Source organism: Canis aureus, chromosome 17, assembly GCF_053574225.1.
Source record: "Canis aureus isolate CA01 chromosome 17, VMU_Caureus_v.1.0, whole genome shotgun sequence".
Classification (NCBI taxonomy): domain Eukaryota; kingdom Metazoa; phylum Chordata; class Mammalia; order Carnivora; family Canidae; genus Canis; species Canis aureus.
In genome coordinates, this window is record NC_135627.1 from 18,278,780 (window position 1) to 18,304,091 (window position 25,312).

The 25,312-nt window shown below is 34.0% G+C and overlaps 1 protein-coding gene across 3 annotated transcripts in view; it reads right to left on the reverse strand.

Annotated features, from left to right (window-relative positions):
• The window catches only part of GPC5 (glypican 5), a 1,330,718-nt gene that overhangs the window by 722,725 nt on the left and 582,681 nt on the right, over positions 1 to 25,312 (reverse strand). The window contains exons 7-9 of one of the 3 annotated variants that reach the window (XR_013355588.1): positions 11,434 to 11,479; positions 10,963 to 11,067; positions 9,819 to 10,345 (exon numbers count right to left, since the gene is read on the reverse strand). The exons of 1 other annotated variant lie outside the window; for it this stretch is intronic. Coding sequence is in view for 1 of the 2 variants with exons in the window: in XM_077855193.1 (XP_077711319.1) it covers positions 20,824 to 20,841 (18 nt within the window). In the remaining variant the exon portion in view is untranslated. Of the gene's footprint in view, positions 1 to 9,818; positions 10,346 to 10,962; positions 11,068 to 11,433; positions 11,480 to 20,676; positions 20,842 to 25,312 lie in introns of those variants that run through there. One more of the 3 variants, XM_077855193.1, reaches the window with a different exon arrangement.

Below are 25,312 nucleotides of genomic sequence, written 5' to 3' on the forward strand. Positions count from 1 at the left end.
CCACCTTCTTTGAAATGACCATTCTGCCCGACTGATCCCACAGGCAGACCACTTCAAGGATGCACTCTTGAGAGAGGAATGTGACGTTGAAACTATCTGGACTGAACAAATTATTGAATCCAGTTAAGACCTTTACATAATTTTTTTTTAAGATTTTATTTATTTATTCATGAGAGACACAGGGAGAGAAAGAGAGAAAGAGGCAGAGACACAGGCGAGGGAGAAGCAGGCTCCATGCAGGGAGCCCGATGTGGGACTTGATCCCAGGTCTCCAGGATCAGGCCCTGGGCTGAAGGCAGCGCTAAACTGCTGAGCCACCCAGGGCTGCCCAAGACCTTTACATAAATTTTTAAGATTCTAATGGGCAGGTGCAGAGACGTATCACCCTAGAGAAACCTCATAAATTTAGTTCCTCTGCTTATTAAATCTGCCACCTACCAATTTAGAGTGATCTGCCTTTTTGTTCTTTCTTTGCCTTCCATGTATTTGGGTCAATCTGTAAACCAACAGCAATTTAAATTTTGTTTCGTTGAAAATAATAGATTTTAAACTAATTTTACTTTTGTCTAACAGTTTCTTAAATATTGACAATTTTAGGGTATTTAATGTCAAATTATATTTAAAAAAATTCTAATGATGCCTAAAAATCAAAGGACTATGAAATATTAAATAAGAGCCCCCTCAAAATACAAATGGTTTGTATGAAAATTACTGACTAAAAGTGCCTAATAAATCAATAATTTATTGGCCCCAATATTAATAAAATTAAGTAATAGTATATCAGTTAAAGATTAATTTCCATGACACAGGATTCAACCTTTTTAAGACATCTAACTTTAACACAATTCTCTAAAGTTGACTGCTTTCTTTTTCTTTTTCTTTTAAGTGTTTAATTTATTTATTCATGAGAGGCACAGAGAGAGAGAGAAGCAGAGACATAGGCAGAGGAAGAAGCAGGCGCCATGCAGGGAGCCTGATGTGGGACTCACTTCCAGGACTCCAGGATCACGCACTGAGCCAAAGGCAGATGCTTAATCACTGAGCTGCCCAGGCATCCCTGTTTTTCTTATTACATATTTACCAGGATTAAGGGGGGAAAAATCCATTCATCTCATTTTTATTATTCTTTCTATGCCCTTTGTAGTCAATTGCTGAAACTTATTTCAAACCATTTATTGTTATTCACTTCTTTTTAGCAATTTTTACTTTGAGTGATTCATTTTTTGTGACTTATAGCTAAAGAATAGATTCTATTCATCCTCATATACCTTGATGATTGTCATAGCTGTAGACATGCAGTGAGACTTAAAAATTTGTATTTAAGGATAATTAATTAACAAAGTAGGATTGTGCTGATAGGTTTTACAAGTCATTTTCTCTAACAGAGTACAACAGATATTAGAAAAATAAAATATAAACAGTCCAAATACCTTTTAATAGAGAGTTCTAATTATTATTATTACATAAAAAATTAACAACTGCTTGGTAACATGGTTTCATAATAAACAGCAACAAAATTTGCATAAGTAATTCTCTGAAATAGATAATTATGTAAATGTGTATACATATAGACACATGTATTCTTACTTATATGCATACATATATGTAATAGCAAGGATATGGGCATTGGCTGTTTATATTTGTCTTGAAGAAAATATACTTAATAAAAATTACTTCTTAAGTTTTTGTAATGCTGCCTACTTAATACAGTTGGTGATTGCTTTATTTTCTCCTTTAATAAATTTTTCATACTAATTCAACAAATAAAATTTTCTTTAATGATCTCTAGAAATAATTTATGAACATTCTCTTAGAATAAAGAAAAAAGTTGAGATTGTTGAAATGGTCCAAAAAGATTATTAAATACTTTCAATGGAAAATTCAACATTATTGTTTTATCTGATTCTATGGAGTCTCTTTCCTTCATTGTTTTTTGCTTTAATTTTGTTTTAGCTTTTTCACAACTTTGTAAGCTACAACTAATTCTTGTCCATTGAAATGAAAGTTATCCAGTGGAGATGTATTGATAATGACAGATTTTGCATCTATTAAGCATATTCATTTTAGCATTCTTGACCACCTATATATGTGTCTACTTTTTGGATTCTCCTTTGAACCACTCAAAACCTTTTACTGGTGCTTTTATTAATCAAGGATTAACAGATGTTTACATTCATGATTTTTCTTTTTTTTTCTTAATTTTGTAATCATGCTTTGACATTGCATTGACTTTCTCTTAAGACACGCCAGAAAAGTTGACTCTCAAGTTTTCAAGGTCATTTTTAGGAAAAACATTCCATTTTATATAAAAAGTTAACCTTTTGTTTTAGTTTCCACTCCCATAGCCATAGCATTTCATGTACATTGTATACATTAATCCAAGGATGATGTAAGATCTCAAATATTTTATCAGTGATTTCAATTACTTGATTTCTTTCATTTATTTAAATCTCCAGTTCAGTACTGTCCAAATAACACTATGGAGTCAGGCAATTTTGTCAGATAACATTAAGTTTCTACACTTTTCTCTTACCTGTATAGGACATAATAAGTTTATTTGTCAAAGTACAGACATTTGGTGGCATGATTTTAATTTTTAACAAATAAAATGCCTTATCAAATTTATCTAGAAATAACTTACGATTTATTTTGTTTCAGGAGCGTAGCACTGTGTAATTACCCAAGTGCCTAAAAAGTATGCAAAAAGGCATGTTACATCCTCTTCACTGTCCGTTTGTTTTTTAGGAAAGAAAGACAGTCAATTGATGCCATTTGAGAAATAGAAACAATATTTGCAAATTCTCATAAAAGAGAGTCACTAATGTGTAAACAATAGCTACTGACATTTGATCCACATAGATATATGTTTATTTAGATAAATAGTATAGTATGAATTGGGTATATACCTCAGATGTATAGTTTAGATCTACTTAATCATGAGGACTATTAAATGGAAGTGACAGAGCACATGAGCTGGTATTTTAAAAGATTGAAAGAGCATATATTTTGATGAGATGAATGTAAATCTATTTCTTTGGATGGGGTGGAATTGTGATTTACGGTGAGTAGGTAGATGCAGCTGCCTTCACAATGTTTGTATTCACTGTGGGGGGTTGAAGTTTTGACTGATTCATGCATTGGGAACTTTTGAATTTAACTAAGGAAATTGGCAAAACAGAGCATGACTGCTTGTGTGACATTACAGAAAAGATTTTGTGTTATCCATGCACATCTGTCATTTTGCCTGTCAGTGTTATTTAACTCCAAGTAGTTTAGAGCCAACAGGGACTGGTACATTATATTTAACTTTAGCAGCTATGAAAGCCAGTGTAACTAGGTATCTACAAACTCTAGTCACTGCTACTATCAACATGAAGAATGTAATAGGTGGAAAGTTTTACATGTCTAACACATACTACAGCATTCCCTATGTAATTTTTACAGTTTTAGTTTGAAAGTATACTAGTCGGATATTTCATCTACACCTTGTTATAGTAATAAAAATTCAGATATTACTTAAAGAGAAAGTGCATTTCCAAAGCAACATTTAGATCTGAAAGTTAGTGTTTTGTTTCATATTTTTAATGCTTATGTCATCTTCTGGTTAAAGTTGTTTATAGCGATAAAAAATTAAAATAAATATTTGTATATTCTTCTATCATATATAATTGAAATAAAACATTTTCATTACTAAAGTAGAAAAAGTGGATCTAAAATATTTAGTGAGAAACATTTAGTAAGTGGGAGCTTTTTCACTATTGAATATCACCTCATATTAACAATACACAAGAATATTAACATTATTAGGATGATATCATTGATATTTTAAAAGTATGTCATGAAAACAGCAAGCAACACATCACATTCCAGAATTAAAAAGTTAGAAAAATCACTCTAAATTCTGCTCATAAATAATAAGAGGGGGGTTCTGGCTGGCTCAGACAGTAGAGCACCTGATTCTTGATCTTGGGGGTTGCAAGTTAGAGCCCCATGTTGGATATGGCGTTTACTTAAAAACCAAATCTTTTTAAAAAAAGAAGAATTGCTAAATAATAGGTAACAGCATTTTAGAGATTATTATATACATATATTTAAGTGGATAGTTAATTAATTAGTTAGCAAAATGAATTTAAATGGTATAATACAATATATGTATTGTTAATATAAAAGAATGATCAGTGACTAAATCAAAGAAAATAAGAAACTGGTGAAATGAACCTCTATGCCATTTATATGAATACATTTATTTATGCCTGTATGTATGGATGCATAAAGAGATTTTTATCCTCAAAATGACAGAAGTTTAAGGAGAAATAAGAAAACTATTTTGGAATTGAGGTCATGGCTATTTTAATTATGTATTTCAGAGTAGCTGATTGTATAAATAATGAGAAAATTATCACTTAAATATTCTAGATGTTTTAATTATTTTTATATTGTCATATCTTAGCTTGGGCTGCCATATGGAATACCATAAACCAGGTGGCTTAAATAACAGACATTTATTTCTCAAAGTTCTGGAGACTGGGAAGTCCAAGATCAAGATTTTGAAAGATTCAGCTCCCGGTGACAGCTTTCTTCCTGTCTTGTAGACCACTGCCTTCTTGTGTCCTGAGTTGATGGAGACAGAGAAAAAGCCAGCTCTGGTCTCTCTTCCTCTCCTTATGAGGGTACTAATGCCATAATTGAACTGCATTTTCATAACCAAATCTAAACCTAATTTTCTTCCAAACATACCACTTCCAAATACTGTCACATTGGGTTCAGGGTTCAACATATGAATTTGGGGGCGACACAGACATTCAGTCCTTAATACCTAGTTTCCAACAATTACATTTTCTTATGTAACCATAAATCTAATAGTGTCTTAAATATATAATACTGTAACAAACATATTAAACTTTACTGCCATTATTTTGAAACTGCAATTTTTCTTTTCTGAAATTTGTATTTATTGCTTAATTTCATATTCAACAGTTTGATTTTTCCTTTAAGAAGTTTTTATAGTTTTCATTCCTTCTCAGTAAGGGTGTGTACATGTTGTAGTATCCAGTCATTGCACTGTTAAAAATGCCTACTTATGATTTCCTGTGCGAGTGACAACCCGGTTGAGCGTAAGATCTCCAGGTTACCCATACTGTCATCCTCCAGCATTTACTGTGCCTGTGAGTAAGTGATAAGGGTAGACTGGATGTCCCCCTGGAAAGGATTTTCTGTCTTGATAATATATGACTTTTTTTTTCTTTTTCTATTGAAATTCAATCACTTAAGAAGTGTATACTTAATTGTTGGCTTTCTCCTATGCCCTCTCCTTGCCACCCCCACACTCAGGAACTCTTTCTCATCTTTTGCTTCACTCGATGTAAATGTGGCTATATTATACCTCTGAAGATCTTCGTGTTGTTGTTAGTGACATTCATTTTTTAATCTCTTTAGTCATTTATCCTAATTGAGCTCATATTTTTTCTCAACATCTATTATTTACCTAAATATTCTAATTACATTGTGTGTTTACTGTAAGTTTTCAAGTTTGATCCTTATTAAAGCACCTTGAATACTACACATATTAAATTTCTTGCCACTTAAAATTTATTATTTTTCTAATAATGTAAGTGGTATTTAATTGGTTTTATTAGCTCTATAATTGTACCTTAAAGAAAAACTTATTCTATTGTTTGATCACACTTTCCCTGAACTCTTATTTTATTTTTTTCTTGAATTTATCAAGCTTTTCTATTAGATAAGGTGCATGAGAATTTTTTTCTTGATCCTTTCTCCAGGATAAGTTCTTTATCTGAATTTCATGTTACATCCTTTCCTCACTTTGTGTGTGTGTGTGTGTGTGTGTGTGTGTGTGTGTGTTATAGTAGATTGTAGAGTTGAAAGGTGCTACATTTATTTTGCCAGTGCTTAGGGTAAATAGGAAGAAGATTTCCTTACCGCCTAATACAATACAGCTTAGCAGTCTGGGTTTTAATTTTATTACTTTTTTAATTTATTTTTTTTAATTGAAGTACAGTTGACACATGTTATATTAGTTTCAGGCATACAACATAGTGATTCAACAATTCTGTATGTTATTCTAGGCTCACCACAAATGTGGCTACCATCTGTCACCAAACAGCACTATAATACCATTGACTATATTCCCTAGGTTGTGCATTTTATCTTCATGACTGATTCATTTCACAACTGGAAAGCCTTTAGTGTATGTAGTGGGCATGGAGGGGTGCCCATGAGAGTAGCCTGAGCAGCCACTTTGGAGGAATAGACTCCTGATCAGCATCATCTGTTACCAGGATGCATCAAATCTGCAGTACAAACAATACCTCAGACTTTGTAACATCTACCCTAACTCGACATAGGGACCCTAACTCAACATAGGGTTCTGGAAAATGAGGCAATTTCTGTGTTTTTGATGAGATCCTGTACGAGTTTAGTGGTTTATCTTACTTTTTATTTTTTAGATAGGTTTATTACATTTGACTTTATTAAGTACTCTACAAATGGTGAGTAATGAATAGGGATTCCCAGAATTTTGTAAACTTTCATATTGAAGTGTTCTTCAGAATGTGTGTGGGCATGTGTGTGTGTCTGCAGATTGCTGATGGTGGTGGCAGGGTAGTGTTGGTGTTTCTGTGGTTAAGAACAATATGAGACGTGCTAAATGTAAATCTGTTCCCCTTCCTCAATGCCACTTTCCCAAAGCTTTCTCCTATTTTGATTGGTTGTTGTTGATTTTTTTCCTTTTTTCTATATTTAAAATTTTTGTTCATTAAGAAATAGAATTATAGTAGAGTATCCAATCTAATTCCATAAAATTTGAACATGAATTTTAGAGTAAAAAAATGTAAAAGTCATAATATCTTGAAATGATAAAAGATTTCATCATATTGAGTCAAACAAATTTCAGTTATTAAACTCATCCATAAAATTAACTTAGCTCATCATTAATTAAAGCAGATAATTTAAAATCAAAAGAGAGCTAAACAAAAGTATGATTTACTAACTATATGACTATATGAGTGGTTTGATGAAGGGAAACTCCACCTATTAATTATAATATTAATATGATGTCCAACCAAGAAATCTCTAATCTCTAATTTTAAAAATTGCCATCCTTTATATTTCTAGATTCTCAACAAAAAATTGTATGTGTCCAGCAACAATATTAAATTGAGTTTTTGAAAAAAAATACAAATAATTAAATATTTTTAATATTTAATTTTATAATAAATATTTTAAAATATTTAATTTTGAAAAAAATACAAATAATTAAATATTTTTAATCTTACTGATTATTTATTTATTTAGTTAGTTAGTTTTAAAGATTTTATTTATTTATTCATGAGAGACACAGAGAGAGACAGAGAGAGGCAGAGGAGAAGCAGGCTCCATGCAGGGAGCACAACGTGGGACGTGATCCCTGGTCTCCAGGATCATGCCCCGGGTTGAAGGTGGTGCTAAACTGCTAAGCCACCCAGGCTGCCCTAATCTTACTGTTTAGATAAGCAAATCAAAGACCATATTTTGACATTTTGGATAAACATAGTAGTTTGCTTTTAAAAGCTTGGACAGGAACTCAGCCAGTCTTGTTCACTGGGTCATACCAATGTCTTGAACAATGCCTGAGACATGGTATGAATTCAATAACTATTTCCTGAATGACTAAATTAACAAATTCATGCAGGAAATTGGTGAAACATGAGACATTGCCTTCTTATACTGTATATTTTTTAAAAACTGAGTTGTATAGAACCTATTCTGTAACATGATTAAGGCAGGTAAGTCTTCTCACTGAAGAGTTCAGAATTTCATGAGGAAAAACACAAAATTTCAGAACTGAATCATTAATGGAAGATCTCTAGAGGAAATATTCTTTATAAGTGTAAAAAATATTAAATATTTAAGGGCATAATAAATAGAAAAATCATTCAGGGTTCTGAAAAGAATGGTCAAATTGAATATCAAATGGTCTCCCTTTCTGTCATACTGTAAAACTGACCTTCTGCCGACTGCGGCATTCCTCTAACAATTAGTTGAATAAATAGATCTCAGGACTTACAGATGAGGCACTGAAATATGCTCTCTTTATTTGACATGTTTTATTAGTGATTTTTAAATGTGTAAAACAATTCTGGGAAATAGTGGAAATATTTTTTTTAAACTAACTAGTTTCTAGATTTTTTTTTTCCAAACCAAGAACAATAATCCACATTTCTTATTTTTCCTTGTTCTTAGGTACTTTAATTCTGACGTAAATCTTTAAATTCCTCTATTAAAGTTAGTTTCTTGGCCAATGATTGCTTTCTAGATAAAGTAAAAGGCTTAACCTAATTAACCTAATTGTGGCATTTATGAGATTGACTGCTAGTTCTCTCTTTAAATTCTTTTTTTTAATTTTTTTATGGGCATAACACTATGCCACCTTTTAAAAATTTAATTCCCTATGTTTAAAAAGCTGTCTATTCTCTGCTGAATCTTTTTTTTTCTTTTTTTCTTTTTTTTTTTTTAGATTTTTAAATTTATTTACTCATGAGAGACCCAGAGAGAGAGAGAGAGAGAGAGAGAGAGAGAGAGAGGCAGAGACACAGTTAGAGGGAGAAGCAGGCCCCATTCAGGGAGCCCGACGTGGGACTCGATCCCAGGTCTCCAGGATCACTTCCTGGGCCAAAGGCGGCACTAAACCGCTGAGCCACCCGGGCTGCCCTCTCTGCTGAATCTTAAGTGTCATTTTGAAAGCTAAAGATCATGACTGAATTATAGTGAAGAATAAAGATGAAATGGAGAATAAAGATAACATTATAAAACCATCAGGTAATAGACACAGAGATGCATTACTATATCTCCTTGAGTTAGACCTGTTTCTCAGCTTCCAGAATTGTGTCAGTAGATGGGATTTTGCTGTGAGTCCCTTTGGCAATCACTTCCACTCCATAGGGTCTTTATGCCCAAGGTCATCCTCTTTCCAGGTGTGGGCCATAACCAGTGACTGATTGAGTGAGGCTAGGGAGCAGATAAGGGACAGAGAAGGGACCTGAGTGGTATAAAGGCTCATTTATATCAGTCCAATGTAGGGCAATTCCAATGGGTCATTTTACCTTTAGAGTTCCCATGAGGGGAAATGCATCTGCAGTCCCTGTGAGGTGTCTTTGCAGCCACCTTTTCCCCCCACTCCTGATCCCACTTCCATCTTTTCACTTCCACAGATCCTCACACTCTACAATAAACATGCTACTATTTAAACTCCATCTCCATAGCTGCCTCCTGGAGAACACTGTATCATAGACCATACCATTCTTCAAGAATATGGGAACAAGAAATGGACAGGAGCATTTACGATAGGAAAGAGCAGTTTTGATGAAGTGATTAGAATACAAGCTACTCTACATCAGACTGATGTGTGAATGGGATGTTAGTAAAGTACCAAAGGGAAAACTTCTTTCAAAAGATTATTAGAAAGGGGACAGCAAGGTAATAGTCGGAAACAAGAAGTGATCTGCAAAAGTGGGTGCTTTTAGATTGGGAAAGTGAATGATGTCTCAAAGTGAAATAGGAGATCAGAGAAGTGAGAAGGTCTGAAAATAGAGACACGAGACACAATAACAAATGAGGAAAGATAGAAGACAGTGTGAAAGGTGTGAGATCCATTCAACAAGTGAAAAAAAATCTATTGGAAAGAGAAGAAGGACCATTTATTATCCAGTTATAGACAAGTTTATAGGAGGGTAGGAATGGTGGCACTAAACATAGGTAGGTCATACCTTATGCCTTTATGTCCAGTAAAGACAGTATGTCACTTGCTGAAAACAAAAGTTGGGTTTGAATGTAGGGTTGGCAGAAGTTAATGAGGATAATTAATCTATTCATTTAATAACTATTTATTAAATGTGAACCACGTTTCAGACACTTTGCTATGATATAAATGCAACAATAAAAACCAGACTCAAGCTTGATTTTATACCCAGGAAGTTAAGAGTTTTGTAGGGAAATAAAGTAAAGAATCAATTTTAATGCAGGTGGTAGATGCAGAGATGAGAGGTTTAGAAGGAATTCTGGGACACATTGTTGGGACATCTAACTCAAGTTTTAGGTCATCTATGAAAGCATCACACTCTGTCTGAATCTCCACCATTTCATCTCCTGATCCCAAATTAACAAAGCATCAAGATGGTACTTAGCACTGAAAAAGAAGTGCTACTTGAAGGCATATGTTCAAATGGCTGAATTCATATGAATATGATTTTCACTGATATAAAAGCAGGGATGAAAGATGAATTTGGCTTGGAACTGGTATACTTCCAATTGTCTTCTGTTAGTCTATGTTGCAAAAGATTTGAGGTACCTTAAAGATAAATGGAAACAAACTAAGGCCAAGAAGGAATAGTAAGGTTTACAAAAAATACAAATAGATTTGAAAATATTGTTCAGTGTGAGGTCATATAACATATGTAGAGAAAATTAAAGTTTCAGAGAACTGCAAAGATAAGTAACTGAAGTAAAAATTGAGAGGAATACCAGAATTAATCTGGTATGAATTAGATATAAAAGATGTCATGATTCCCAATAGGGTGATGAGTGTGGGTGGCTAATTTAGAATGGGGATGCATGTCATTGAAAATAAGAAGATCAATAAGCTATAAAGCCAGGCTGTTGTATGTATTTTTCACAAAGACACTAAAGTCACCGAGAATGATAGCAGGAGGAACAAAACCTGATAGCTTCTTGCTAGAGTTTTCCTTAAAATGCAGATATGCTATCCAGGAAAATGGAGAAATTTAGGAGATCCTGACATGAATCTCACTGAGGTGGTGAAGTATTGGCCTGGAAGCAGCCATGCAGTTAGGAGAATGCCAACCACATCTGGCACAGGTAGACAAAACTTCAGATAAGTTAGGTGATTCCTTTAAAGCACTTTCCTTAGACAAGTGGCACAGTATGAATACCCAAGGGACTATTTACCTTTTATATTCCAGATGTTAAAATAGAATAACCTGCTCACTTAAAAGGCTGAATGGATGTCAGCTATTTCTCTTCACTACTTACAAGATTTCTTCTGCTCATGGTCTACAAGGACAAAAATGTTTCAGACAGTGCAATAATCAAAATACGCTTTTAATAAGCTTGAATTTTCAATAACATTTCAAGGAATCTTTCATAATGCCCACCTTTTATTTTACTTGCTTTAACGCCCTAAAATCCCCCCACCATATTTTTTCCTGAATATATTTTTAAGACACATTTTATCCTTTGCTTACACATTTTATCCTTTGCTGAATCTCCTTCTCTACATATGAAACATATCCACAGACATATAGCCAGTTATGCTCAGAATCCAGACTTGACTCCCTGCCAAGACCTACATTTCTCCACTTCTGCTACTCCTCTGCATTATACCTTCAGCCTAAGCAATTTAAATATGTTTTCTCTTACCATATTATTTACGAAGATGTGACCCACATGATACAGCACTCCGGTTCTAAAAAAAAATGTTGAAAATAATTTTTAGAAGAGCTCAAGTTTCTACTTGTATTTTGGTAACATCTGAAGAAGAGTATAATGCAAAGCACACCTCTTTACATCCTTCTTTTCCATCCATTTTCCTTTTTCTGTAAATCCCTTTAGTTCGTTACCTTCATAAACACCCATGGACTCTGTATATGTTTTCTTTGCTCCAAGACCTAACCCAAAAGCATCCCTCCATCCATACTCCCTTTCCTTCTTGTCTTTACAGTCCCAAATACCTCTTATTATTGTGCTGATGCGGCAACACCAAAGAGCAAATTATCTGTCAGTTGGCCACAGGCAGGACTTTTTCAGAAAACAGAAAGTAGGAGTGGAGGACAAACTGAGCAGGCAAAACCAGCATCCCTATTAGCAAGCAGAGACAGGGAGCTCTGGTAACCACACACAGTAACAATTTTTATCCCCCAAAAGAAAACTCTATAAAATAAATTGTATTACACTTGTATATGACAGTACTTAAAATATAACTCCAGCGGAAGTATCCTAAAAATATTCATGATATGAACCTACAGGAATGATGAATCAATATTTATAAGCTCTTTTCACTTATGTCTTGTGGTTTTAGCCAGTGATTTCAGAATGCTGCTGAAAAACCTATTTCTTCCTAATATTTCTTTCATGAACCCATGTAAACACAGCTCCATACTGGATTTCAATATATCCACAAAAATTAAATAGCTACTTTTAGCCAGATTTGATTTTAAAAAGTTTAATTCTAATACTTATTAATATCAAATACATAAAATAACCTGGCACCAGTACATGGAATGTAGTGCATATTTGGTAGATGTTGTTTTGCTTTCCTCTTTTCTCATAATAAAACAATGACTCATTTATAAAATATTGTAATGAGAAAAAAAAGTAAACTCTTGTTTATCAATTACCAATACTTTAGGAAAGATAATACCCTTTTCTTGTTAAATATTGAGGGATTAAAATTATATACAGTATATTTACATTAGGTAAACTATACTAGGAATTATTTTTAGAATTTTGTCTTTAAAGTAACTAGAAAACCTTAAAATGTCATCAAACCAAAGTGTACATTTAATTAACAGCTTAGCTGTAACAGAAAAATTACTTGAAGGCTGTCATTCCTCTGAATATTGTAAATTTTAGCCTTGGCCAAATCAGATCACCAGAAGTCTATAAACTTGAACTATACTGCCTTTTCTTTAACAGAATTACCATTTCTGGAGCAAATTTTGAGGTCCTGCCCTAATTTTTTAATGAAAGGACAATACAACAAATAATCACATGAAATCCATCATGTCACTTAACACAAAATATTGTTGAAGAATATCATCATTCAGTGGCCCATATGTAACACTCTAGGAAAGTCATTTATATCACAATTCAGCCCTGGGAAAAGTTTTTCTTCTTCAGAGGCAAGCTTCTCCTTTAATTAAGGTCAGAAATGTGTAAATGATGCTATCTTTATTTTAACATGGCTACTAGGAAACTAAACCTAAAACTATAATTACTATCCAGTTTCTTTTGGACTGAATATTTATATTTTTCTTTATCTTAGCCTTGGTTTTCTATTTATAACTTCCCTGTACTAGTATTTATATGTCTAATTTCATCTACTTTTGGTTTTTTACTGTGTTTATGTTGTAGTCTACTACGTTTCATGAAACAGTATAGATGTTATATAATTGATGAAACATTTAAGCTTTGTTTCTGCAGTAAAACTAGTTTGATTACAATTGTTTCATTTAGTCAGCAAACACATGGATGAGTGAATTCAACTTTCGTAGGCTTTTTCTATATGCTTCACATTGAATTGTGCTTTAAATAAAGCATAAATATGCTTTGATATAAAATAAAAAAATTAATACCATAAAATATCAACATCTTACCTAGAATATAAGAGAATATTTAATTTGTAATCTCTTTCCTCTACACCTGAGAATATAGAAGTATAGGTAGAAATCATTTGGACAGTTCATCCTCTCTAGGGTCCTTAGAGCATACCCAAATTCACATATATTCACACATACATTTTTTTGTAGTAATAAAAAGACCTTCTGGCATTCATAACTGAATCTGTAAAAGCTACTAATTCATAATTATTCAGCAGGTATTATGCTTACACTTTGTAATGTTCTATGAATCAAATGAAAGACACTAACCAGTGGGCGACACAAATTAACAGTAGAGGCATCCATAGGGTTTTATGAAGACAAACAGCAATCTAAAAGAATGTTAAAATGAGTACTGATCCTACCACTCCAAAATCAAAAGCAGAAAAAAGAGCTTCCTGCAAAGACAAAATGTACACAGTGCTGTGGTGTAAGGCAGCATGGGCCACAGGACACTGCAAGAGGTTTGAAATGGTTAGAAGAATGTATGCAAGATGGGTACCATTTGATGGATGAGTCTGGAGAGGTGCTCAGGTCTTATCTTTGTTTCATAATACAAAGGTCAGAACTTCTATCAAGGACAGGGGAAAATAAACAATCTTTAACATGGGAGTATCAATCAGAATCTTTATTTTAAGAACGTTACTCTAAAAAGTGAAAGAACAATTGAAACTGAATAGGAGCAGGACCAAGAAGATTACTAATGAGGAGAATTAATTTTCCAATCACTGTTGTGGAAGGAGGCATGAAAAGCAAGATTTATACAAGAGGAAGGAAGAAAAAGAATTGTCTGAATTAGAATGAAATGATGTAGAAAGAATAATACAGGTTGGATTATACCATGATTCACTGAGATAAGAAATTTTAAAAGGGAGAAGCTTTGATTTTGAGGAATAAGTAATATACCCAACTCAAAGTTTTAGCAAACAATTATATACAGTGGCCTAAAGATGAGCAAAGAGCTGTCAAAGTATAGGCTTCCAAGTCATTAGCATTTAACTGAGAACAATTGCCATAGATGTGAATGAGATCATCCAAAAAGAGTATGCAGTGAGGAGAGAAAATGGAATTGAGAGCAGAATCCTGGGATGCCTGGGTGGCTCAGTGGTTGAGCATCTGCCTTTGGCTCAGGGTGTGACCTGGAGATCCGAGACAGAAGTCCCCATGGGGTTCCCCACAGGGAGTCTCCTCCCTCTGCCTATGTCTCTGCCTCTCTCTCTTTGTCTCTCATGAATAAATAAATAAAGTCTTAAAAAAAAAAAAAAGCAGAATCCTATGCACTAGAAGGGTACAGGTAGGAAGAGAATATATTAGAAGAATGTGATAAACACTTGTCTAAGCGGTAGAAAGAAATTTAGGGGAGGATTGTATCATAGAAACCAAGTTAGAAAAGGATTTTCAGTAAAGGTGTTGGGTTTTTGTTTCTGTTTTTTAGATTTATTTATTTTAGAGAGAAAAAGGAGGAAGGGGCAGAGGGAGAGGGAGACAGGGAATCTCACACAGATGCCCTACTGAGCCTGAAGCCTGACACAGGGCTCAACCTCACAACCTTGAGAGCATGATCTGAGGTGAAACCAAGAGTTGTACATTCAATCGACTGAGCCACCCAGGTGCCCCTCAAAACAGATTTGATTGATAATGTCAACTTCTGAAGGCAAATTAGCTAAATCCACAGGAAAATACCCAATGGATTAAAAGACCCCATGGTAAGCGTGGCCCTAGCAAACACATTACAAAAAGTCGTAGAAATGGAAGGATTACAGAGGGTGCGTGTAACATGAAGAAATTGATACGATAAACAGTAAACCAGCTCCTGAAGACAATGGGGTGTAAAAAGGAGATCACATAAAAACAGAAAGATATGTAGAGCTGGCAGTAAGTGTTGGAGAATTTTCAACATCTTAATATGATTAGGGAAGGAATTTATGAAAATATCTTATAGGTCTAGAGGAGAGTAGGAGGACTTAATAGATCACTTACAGAGATGAATTGATATCTCTAAAGAGCAGAAGCTTTCTGTGGAAATAGAAGGTAGGCAGGCAATGAATGTAGGAATCCTTTTATATTTGGGGCTTGTTCATGGGAATGCAAAACAATGGTCATTGCAAAGGGGTTAAAGACAAGACAGTTTCTAATTATTATACACTATGGTCTAAACTTGAAAAGGATTGAAGTGGAAAATAACAAGGGATGGTTACCCCGGGAGGGTTTATAGGAGTCAAATTACTACAGTTATGGCTATGGATAAGATTCAAGAACAGGTACTATTGAATTAAGGAAGTAGCGAGTCTAGCTGATAAAGGCTGGGATGAATCATCTCTGAGCATTTAAGTCACAAGATGATAAGCAGATGTATACATTATTACAAATGCTGTGAACCATATTCCAAGGTAATCGATTAATGTGAAGAGATGCTAGCAAGCTCTTATTAAAGTGGTGTGCTAGAAGAAAAGACTTTAGAAGTGAGAGTTATAAGCTTATGAGTGGGTGTGGGAGCTGACCCAAGAAGTAAGATCCTAAGGTGGAAGCAACAGTTACTGAATCACAGAAAGTAGGAAAAGGTGAGGCCAGGGAATTGAATAACAGTTAGAGCACTGAGCACCCAAGGTCTGTGATAGTGTTTGTGTGTCCACAAAGGTTATGAACCTGATGGCCAAATTTTGATGACTATTGAAGGGTGACTATGAGGCCCAATTGAGAAGAGGCTGATAATGATATTTCCTGACGGCACTGCCCTCAATGTAAGGAGACTGAGCTAGTGTGGGTGAGAGAATGACAAAGGAAAAACAGTTGAAGGATAAACCCACCCCAGCATCTTGGTAAATTGGGTCTAGAGGATAATTTTCCTAGGGGCTACAAATGGGCACTTTTGAAGGTGAGAGGAAGCCTTTGGGTTTGGGTAGGAAGGTGCAGGAAGCAGCATAAGAAGCAACAGAGATCTAAGGGAGAGAAAACATTGGGTTGAAAATAGTAAGTATAATCAAGGAAAGGGAAAGGACACAGCACTTTGGGAAAAAAACAGTGTGAGAAGATACATTTATCTTTTATCTTTTTTTCTTAAGATTTATTTATTTTAAAGAGAGAGAGAACATAGTACATGAGCAGGTAGGAATGGGCCAAGGAGAGGGAGAAAAAGAATCCCAAGCAGACTCCCTGATGAGCACTACCTAAGATGATGACGTGAGCCAAAACCAAGAGTCAGGTACATTTTTGACTGATTAAATGGTTTGACTGATGATAACTGCTACTTACCATTTCACAGAAAGTTGAAGAAACTTAACCGAGTTCACATTGCTAATAATTATAGAATCAGCACCCAAGCAAAAACTACAGTTCCACAGTCTGAAATATTAACAAGTCTGCCAAACTGTTGCTCTGTTGACGGGAATGATTCACAGTGGCATCAACTTGCTGAAAAGTACAGGAGCGAGCTCAGAATAAAGCTACTGTACTGCTTTCTGAGACCCAAGAGGAGTATGCCTCAAAATGTTTTTGACCTGAATCTCTGCTAGAAGGAAACTGGATGGATTGCTATAAATTATGCAATTAATTAACTCAAAACAATTTAGAAATTTCTTCTTGTGTATGATATTATAAATATTCATTGGTTGGTTTTAATTTAATGCCTCTTGTATATATAATTTTATCTATGTCTGTATCTGTTATGTTTATTTACCCATCACCCAGCTACCTACTTCAACACTGCTTTGCCTTCTTCTAACATCTGTGGGGATTTGGGGAGGTGGTCTTTTATGCAAAGTTTGTGGCTCTATTTCTTTATCAAATGCTTTTCATTCTGTGTTCCTCTTCTTTTCATGTCATGAAACTATTCTCAACAGTTTCTTCTCAGTACTAGAACTTCCTCATCTTACTGCCTTGCCCACACTTCTGCAGGCTTTTTTTAATCTCATGCAGAACATCACTTGTATGAGCTATATCACTTGTCAATTCTGCATTATAGTTGTTTCTAGATCACAAATAAAAGGGGAAGTATCAAGTTATGAATTTTTGGCCTATCTCCTATCCTATGACTGAAACTTTCAATCCATCATTCAGAAAATCTTTTCATTTTGAAGACATGTGCTCTGGGGAAGTGCTACCATGAAACAATACAAACCTCCAGTGCATGGTACCTCCTGATGTACTCACTCTAAAGCACTTCCTATCAGGAAGTAGAGCCATGATCCCAGGGTGTCTACTTTTTAAAGTTATATTAACAAAAGGAAACCCAGTTTTGTTCAGTGAAAGAAGTTACTAGAAAATGATGAGCTACCAATTCCCTTTTTTTTTTCCTTTAGTAGTATTCAACAAGTGGCTTGAGAATACATATATTTAACCATTTGGGTTTTGTTTGTTCATTTGTTTTTTTAAAGATTTTACTTATTTATTCATGAAAGACAGAGAGAAAAAGAGAGAGGCAGAGACACAGGCAGAGGGAGAAGCAGGCTTCATGAAGGGAGCCCAACATAGGACGCGATTCTGGATCTTCAGGATCACGCCCTGGGCCAAAGGCAGCGCTAAACCGCTGAGCCACCTGGGCTGCCCATATTTAACCATTTGAATGTGAAAGAAGTTTAATGTAATTCAGCCAAATATATAAGAAAATATAGAGAAATGAGGAACTATGAAAATTATAATTTCAAACCTTTCCCTATGACACATGGTTTGTGTCATCTCACACATATTTGTGACATGCAATTTTCTTTCTAGAATTTAATGTTCTTATATTGGAGAGCTATTATCTTGAAATGAAGCATTTTTTGCTTTCCTCTTAAAGTCTAATAAAGAAACATGATCATTAATTAGACTCAGCTACCCTATAATTTAAAGCTTAGTTTTATTTGTTGGCTAAAAGAAATTTATTGGAATGTGACATATTTATAAATTAAGACAAAGATGATGCTTATATTCTTTATTGATTTTAAGAAACAACACATTTCTAAATTTAATAAAATCAAACAATGCAGGCTTTTAAACACTCTAGTATTAAATGAATGAAATAAAAAGCGATAGAAAAATACTTCTGTTGCCATTTGAGTTATCTCATGTCATTAAGTTATTTCACATCTATAATTTAATGATTAGAATTTATTTATTTAGAATTTGGCTTGAAACTAAAACGATACCTTAAAACACAATTATTAATTATGTTCATTTTCAGAATTAGGTCAAATGTCTCATACCCTCTGAATGCTTAGCAGACTATAAAATGGTAAAAGAGACCAAGAAATAGAAAGTCTCCATTAAAATATAACAAGATATTTTAAATATCTTTGTGTTGTTATGTTAGCATACCTCTCTTATCCTCTCAGTCAACTGTGACTGTAAATAATGGAGTCCTTGATATTGCTAGCAGTATTTCCAGTTAGAAACCTACTTGAGATGAAAATTCTTCCTAAGAACATTTCACTTTTTTTTTTTTTTTTTTTTTGGTAGCCACAAAGGGCATGTTACCTGGTGGAATATTCCCACTCAAAATCAATGCCTAGAAATATGAATTAAGGTCTCAGCAGAATGTATCAAGTAGATTTTTCTGGCATTAGGCAAAGGGATTTTTCAAGAATTCTGTGGAGTTTCTCTAGGAAAAAATATTTTTAAAACAATAAAAAAAAAAAGACACACACATTTTTATAATCTAGCAGAATCATGATCTAGATTTTTTAAAAAAGCAAACCGACAAACCAAAACACAATAGAAAACAAAGCAAAAATAAAATACAAATAAGACACTTTATTCTACATAATGTAGAAACCTTGCTGATAAGCAGATGTGAGCATATGCTATCAGAAAAAAGTCAGCTACACATGAGCTGACTATTCAGTTTAAACAAAACTGAAGAGGTATACTGTTGGCTTAGGGAGGTTGTCACTTAGGTTTTTGGCTCAGTTCCTACACTCCATAAGTTAGTGAGATTCTTCCAACAGGTTGCTAGGGTTGCAAATATCTGCCTGCATATATGCCTTGTATCTTTAGAAGTTCTTAAGAAAAGCCACTGCCTCATAATATTCAATAACCTGGGGAACCAAGAACTGGGATTCAGATACACCAATGAATTACCCATTCCTCATCACAGTGTAAAACAAACTTAGCTTTCCAGATTCATTTTTACTACTGGTCTGCTATGAGATCTAGTCAAAACTGGCATATTCTCAGTTATCCTTTGTGTTTTGTTTTAGTTTCCTAAGTATATGTTGTAGCTTGTACTCAGAATACACTTTCCCTGTCATCTCTGTCAATTTACATAGTCTTCAAAGATCTCCTCAAATCTCTTCTATGCATCTAAACGATAGTATGTCTTCTGATGTGACTCATTTACCTGTGCTACCCCCCAAATCTACAGCAGGTCATTTCATATCTTAAACTACACTCTAAGCTTTCTTGCCCCAGTGGCCTCTTGGTTCAACTTCTTGAAAGCCTTCCACGCCTGCCGTCTCTGTTATCTCCTGCAATCTGGCCTCTCTCCACTGTTCACACAGTTTCTCTCCTCAAGACCTCCCCTTGCTGTGTTCTGGCAGTGGGCTGGATACTCTCCTACAGCTCACACACTCTGCGGTGAACTGAATTGCCATGGAGGAGATGGGGAAAGGAAGAGAGCCATGACTACAAAAAGTTGGAGTGGGGAGTTCTGGCAGTTCTTCAGTGATCTCAGTAGTCTTCCACAAGGGGGTGTTGAGTTTTGCAATCTCTTTAGACACAGTGGATAAAAGTTTTCTTATTTTTTTTTTTTTAACTTTGAATCTGTTTGCATAGCAGCATGCTATTTCTATGTTAGAAGCTCTGGAGAGTCTGACGGAAATTGTGACATTCTCCATACCTCAGCACAGTGACCTATTTCTAGTGTCAGTGTGGGAGTTGGAACGCTGTTACAAGAATGTTTTAGAAATACCTTGCTCTGCAATCCAGGACAACTTAGCCAACTGTAATAACAGTGTTCTAAATAAAGCTTAAATGCCTGCACTAATTCTTCAGAACACTCCTTGATTTACTCGGTGTTTACTAAGCAAAATATATATAGCACTCTGCTAGAATTCGTAGATAAAGCTAGTGTAAAGTAAATATATTGAGATTAAAATTCAATTGAGGAGGAAAAAACAAATGCATTAAATGCTTTAGCAATTAAGATTTATTGAGCAATTGTGTGTAGAACCAGAACAAGAATCTACAGATAAAAACTCAAATAAGATATCATGCCCTACCTCCAAAATGCTCAGAGGCCAGTAATATAAGAGAGTCATATATTAACAAATTATGATACATTGACATAAACAGTATAATGAAAAAGTATGCTATTGACTTCATTGTAAATGAACTTATAATACATTGCTACATATTATGGGAACCAAAACAGCATAGAAAGGCCTCAAGAAGAGTAAAAAAAAGCTTTGACTCATCCACACAGTATGCCTTTAACACCAGAATCAATGCAGCTTCATCAAGGAAAATCATCACCCTGCAGCAGAAAATTTTATATAAGCCAGTTAGAGTCAAAGTTACAAATAAGAAGTAGAGCAAAGACATTGACTCTCTAGCCTAGAAAGTCCAGAGTGAAAACACAGATGGCCCTGCACTAGTCCAATAAAGCCATGCTTGATTAATGCCTGGAGATTGGATTAGGGATCTGTCCATAAAATTGCCCTTTAGGAATATAGTTGAGAGGGGAAAAGCTTATTAGTTTCACATAGAAACTCAAAGGGGCTAAGGGCCATCTGTGTGTTTTACTGGAAAAAGTATGGCTTAAATCTAAATCTCTGTAGTTACAAATGAACAAATTGATATTTCACAAGCACCTAACATCAAAGTATTCAGAAAATTAACAAATTTATGAAAAGGATTTAATACATAAACAGAAGAAAACTAGGGAAAAAAAATCTTTCTATCCACAAAAAGATACAAACCATAACTTTTAGGAAAGTGGAAGAGTATGTATGCCAGAGAGAAAAGTAGCTTTGAGAGAGGCTGGCATGTAAAGAGAGTAGACTGAAATAAGACTAGAACACAGGAAATCCAAAATCCAAAATAAAATAGGATTTTTCCTTGGATTCTACTATGTTTAAGAGTGCAATTACTATTCCTTTTCTCTTTTTATGCCTGATTATTTTGCCTATTATTTTATTTATTTGAAAAATAACATTAACTGTTTAAATTTAAAAATTACCAAAAAAATTTTAAAGAATTAAAAATAAATACATATACTAATATATATATATGAAGAAAATATTATTTTCTTTAGGGATTTAAAAGAATTAAATAAATACAAATTTCTTATTTGTTGATTCTCTCCAAAAAAAAAAAAAAAAACCCACAAATTTAATGGAGTGTTTTTTAGCATTTGATTTAAAATATTAAATTTCATCTGGAAGAATAAATATTGTAAATCATCCAAAAAATGTTGCAGAAAGCTGAGGTAATTTTGTAATGAAAGTAATTAAATATGGCTGTACAAGTACAAGAATAGACAAATCAATGAATTTTTTCCAAGACAGCTTTTGGAATTTCAAATCAATGGGACAAGAAAAGCTTATGCAGCAGACAATGCTGAAAGCAGAGTACTGGTTAACTAGTTGGAAAAGTAAAGTTGGAGTTTTACACTTCGAAATAATTTCACTTAGAATAAGAGATTTGTTGCATAAGAAAACGTCCAAAAGAAAAATGTAGATATTTATTTGACATTGAGGCAAAAAAAGCATTCAAAGACTAAAATCCAAGAACTTAGAGAAAAATACTGACCTATTTGATTTCATACAAATTATCAAGTTATGTGTCATTTACAATAAAATTTAAAGATACATTGCAAACCAGAACAAAACTTTGCAAGATACATTATAAGTAAAAAAAAAAAAAAAAAAAAAAAAAAAACCAGAAAATAATGGGCTACCTGTAATAAAATATCTTTAAATGGATATAATCCATCAATAGTAATAGAAGTGTAAAATAGAACAGAGGGATTTTATAGATTGAAAGAATAAAGTAGTTGTTTTAGGATAAATTATCTGAGATCATATGTTTTTTTTAGTTCACTAGTTCAAATATATTTACTTTTAAGTCATTTTTATTTAGATATAATTGACATAACATTGTGTAAGTTTAAGGTGTACATGTCAGTTTGATTTATTTATATATTGCAATATATAAGGTGTTAGCTAACATTTCTGTCATGTCTCATAATTATCAAGGTTTGTGTATGCGTGTATGTGTGTGCATGTGTGTGGTGGGAACAATTAAGATCTAGTATCTTAGCAACTTTAAAATGTATAATATAGTATTGTTGTTTATAACCATGCTGTGCATTAGATGTCCAGGATTTATTTATCTACTGATTAAGGGATTGTACCCTTAAACAACACCTCCCTAATCCTCCTACCTCCTGGCCCCTGATAATCACCATTCCATACTCTGTTTTTATGAATTTGGTGTTTTTTGATTCCACATATTAGAGAGATCATAAAATATTTGTCTTTCTCTGTCTGACTTATCTCACATAGCATAATGCCTTTCAGGTCCTTCTTTCCTTTGGTTGAATAATATTCCATTGTATACAAATGCATATTCTATCTTCTTTATCCATTCATCTGTCCATAGACACAGGTTGACCTGTATCTTGGCTCTTATAAATAATGCTGCAATGAACATGAAAGTGCAGATATCATTTTGATACCCTGTTTTCATTTCCTTTGGAAATATACCCAGGAGTGAAATTGCTGAATCACATGGTAGTTCTATTTTTAAAATCTTTAGAAATCTCCATACTATTTTTTGTAGTGACTGCACTATTTTGCATTCCCATCAACAATGCACAAGGGTTCCCTTTTCTTCACATCCTTGCTAATACTTGTTATCTCTTGTCCTCTTGATGATAGCCATTCTAATGCATAAGGTGATACATGCATATAATATAATCTATATAAGTTCAACAATTGATAGGGACTGGAAACATGAAAAAAAATATATGTTAGCAGTTTAGTGGGGGAGACTGACATGTAAACAAAAAAATCTCATAAAAGATGAGTACAGTAATACAAGTCCTTATAAACTGACAGGTGAAAAGTAAAGTGGTACTATATTCACTTGAAAGCAGGTAAAAAAAGACTGAGTTGAATAGAGCATTTGAGCTGACACCTGAGAGGAAGACACAGGAGAGTCAATGACACAGAAGAGAGTTTTCAAGGTAGAAAAAATGATTCTTGTATAATCAGAAAAGCAACGAAGTTTATGTGATTTAAAAAGTATATTGTATTCAGGTAATAATACAATTAACTCCAATACTCCTGCATTTTTTTTACTAGAGGTTCTGGAGAGACATCTGCTTCAAAGCTCATTCAGGTAGTTGGCCAAATTCAGTTGCTTGTGTTTATAGTACTGAACTCCCCACTTCTTTACTGTCTGTCAGCTGGGGGCCAACTTTGCTCTAAAAGACACCAACATTCTTTGTCATGGTTTCAATGGTTCCACCCAGCAACCTTTCACACTACCTAACTCTATGACTTTCCCCTCTGCCCTTCTGCCCTATCTCTCAGACATGGGCTAGAGAAAGTTCTCTGCTTTTAAGAACTTATATGATTATACTGGGCTAGTCAAAATAATCCAAGACAATGTCCTTAAGATTTTTAACATAATTAGAATGGCAGAGTCTCTTTTGTCATGAAATACAACATATCCAAACGTTCCAAGCATTAAACATGGACATCTTTGGGGGCTTTACTCCATTACCACATTAATCAAGAGTATAAATAGAGGGGCAGGGAAAGATTTTATGGGGAAAAGAATGAGTTCTATTTTGAACATGTCAAATTTGAAGTGCCTGTGGGAATTCCGGGTGGATATATTTTGAAAGCAGTTTTATATACAGATTTGGCAGTTCTGGAGAAAAGTCAAGCTGATTGTATAATTTGGCAGTCATCATCTTATAAATTGTAAATGAAGCCATTATTATATATGAGAGGTTTAGCATTTTCCCGGGGGAGATTTCAAGTCAGTTTACAAAGTTAATATACTGCAGTGCTCTCAATAGTAGGATCATGTTTTATTCATCTGGGCATTAGCCTGGGATCAAATTCTTATATTTTTGTTGAATGAATAAATGAATGAGTGAATGAATGAATGAAAACTATAGACACTTTCCCTCTAGAACTCTATCTTGTTTATAGCTCTGTGTGTTTGTGCTTGCACGTGTGTGTGTTTGATACGGCTCAGAGTTAAAAAAAAAAACTATAAAAACAGAAAGTACATTCACTGAAGGAACACTTTAATTCAGACTAAGCTAAAAGCATTTTTGATAAATAAACCCGATAGAAGACATTCATAGATTTTAAAAAAGTATCATTTCATAGAAAAAGCACTGTAACAATGAACTCTTATTATTTCATTCACTCTTAAGATAATAGTAAGTGAACTGTGCATAATTTATTCAAAGCAGATCCTTCTAAACATCTAAACTTCTAAACTACTGGGATGGGTGCACAATAGCACATACACATAAACACACACTATAATGTTATTTTAATTTAGTTAATCCATTCAGGCACCTGAACTAAAACTACATGTTTTTGATTAGAAACCACCTATCCATATTCTTTTCTTCTTGAGCCCATCAAGGAGAAAACACTTCACTAATAGTATTTAAAACAACAACAACAACAACAAACAAACAAACTAGTGACAGCATTCATATGGGTTGATGTTTTACTTGGTTTCTAGTAAATTGAGTATGTCTAAGCTTTAAAGTTTTTTTTTTCCCCAAAGATTATTTTTTCAGGCAGTCTTAGGTTTAAAACAAAATTAATTTATTTCACTTATATCTCTCCCCTTCCCAGCTACACACATACCCATGCCTGGCTTCCTCTATTAGCCATATCCCCCACCAGACCGGTACATTTCTTACAATTGATGAACCTACATTGACACATCATAATCACCCCAAGTCC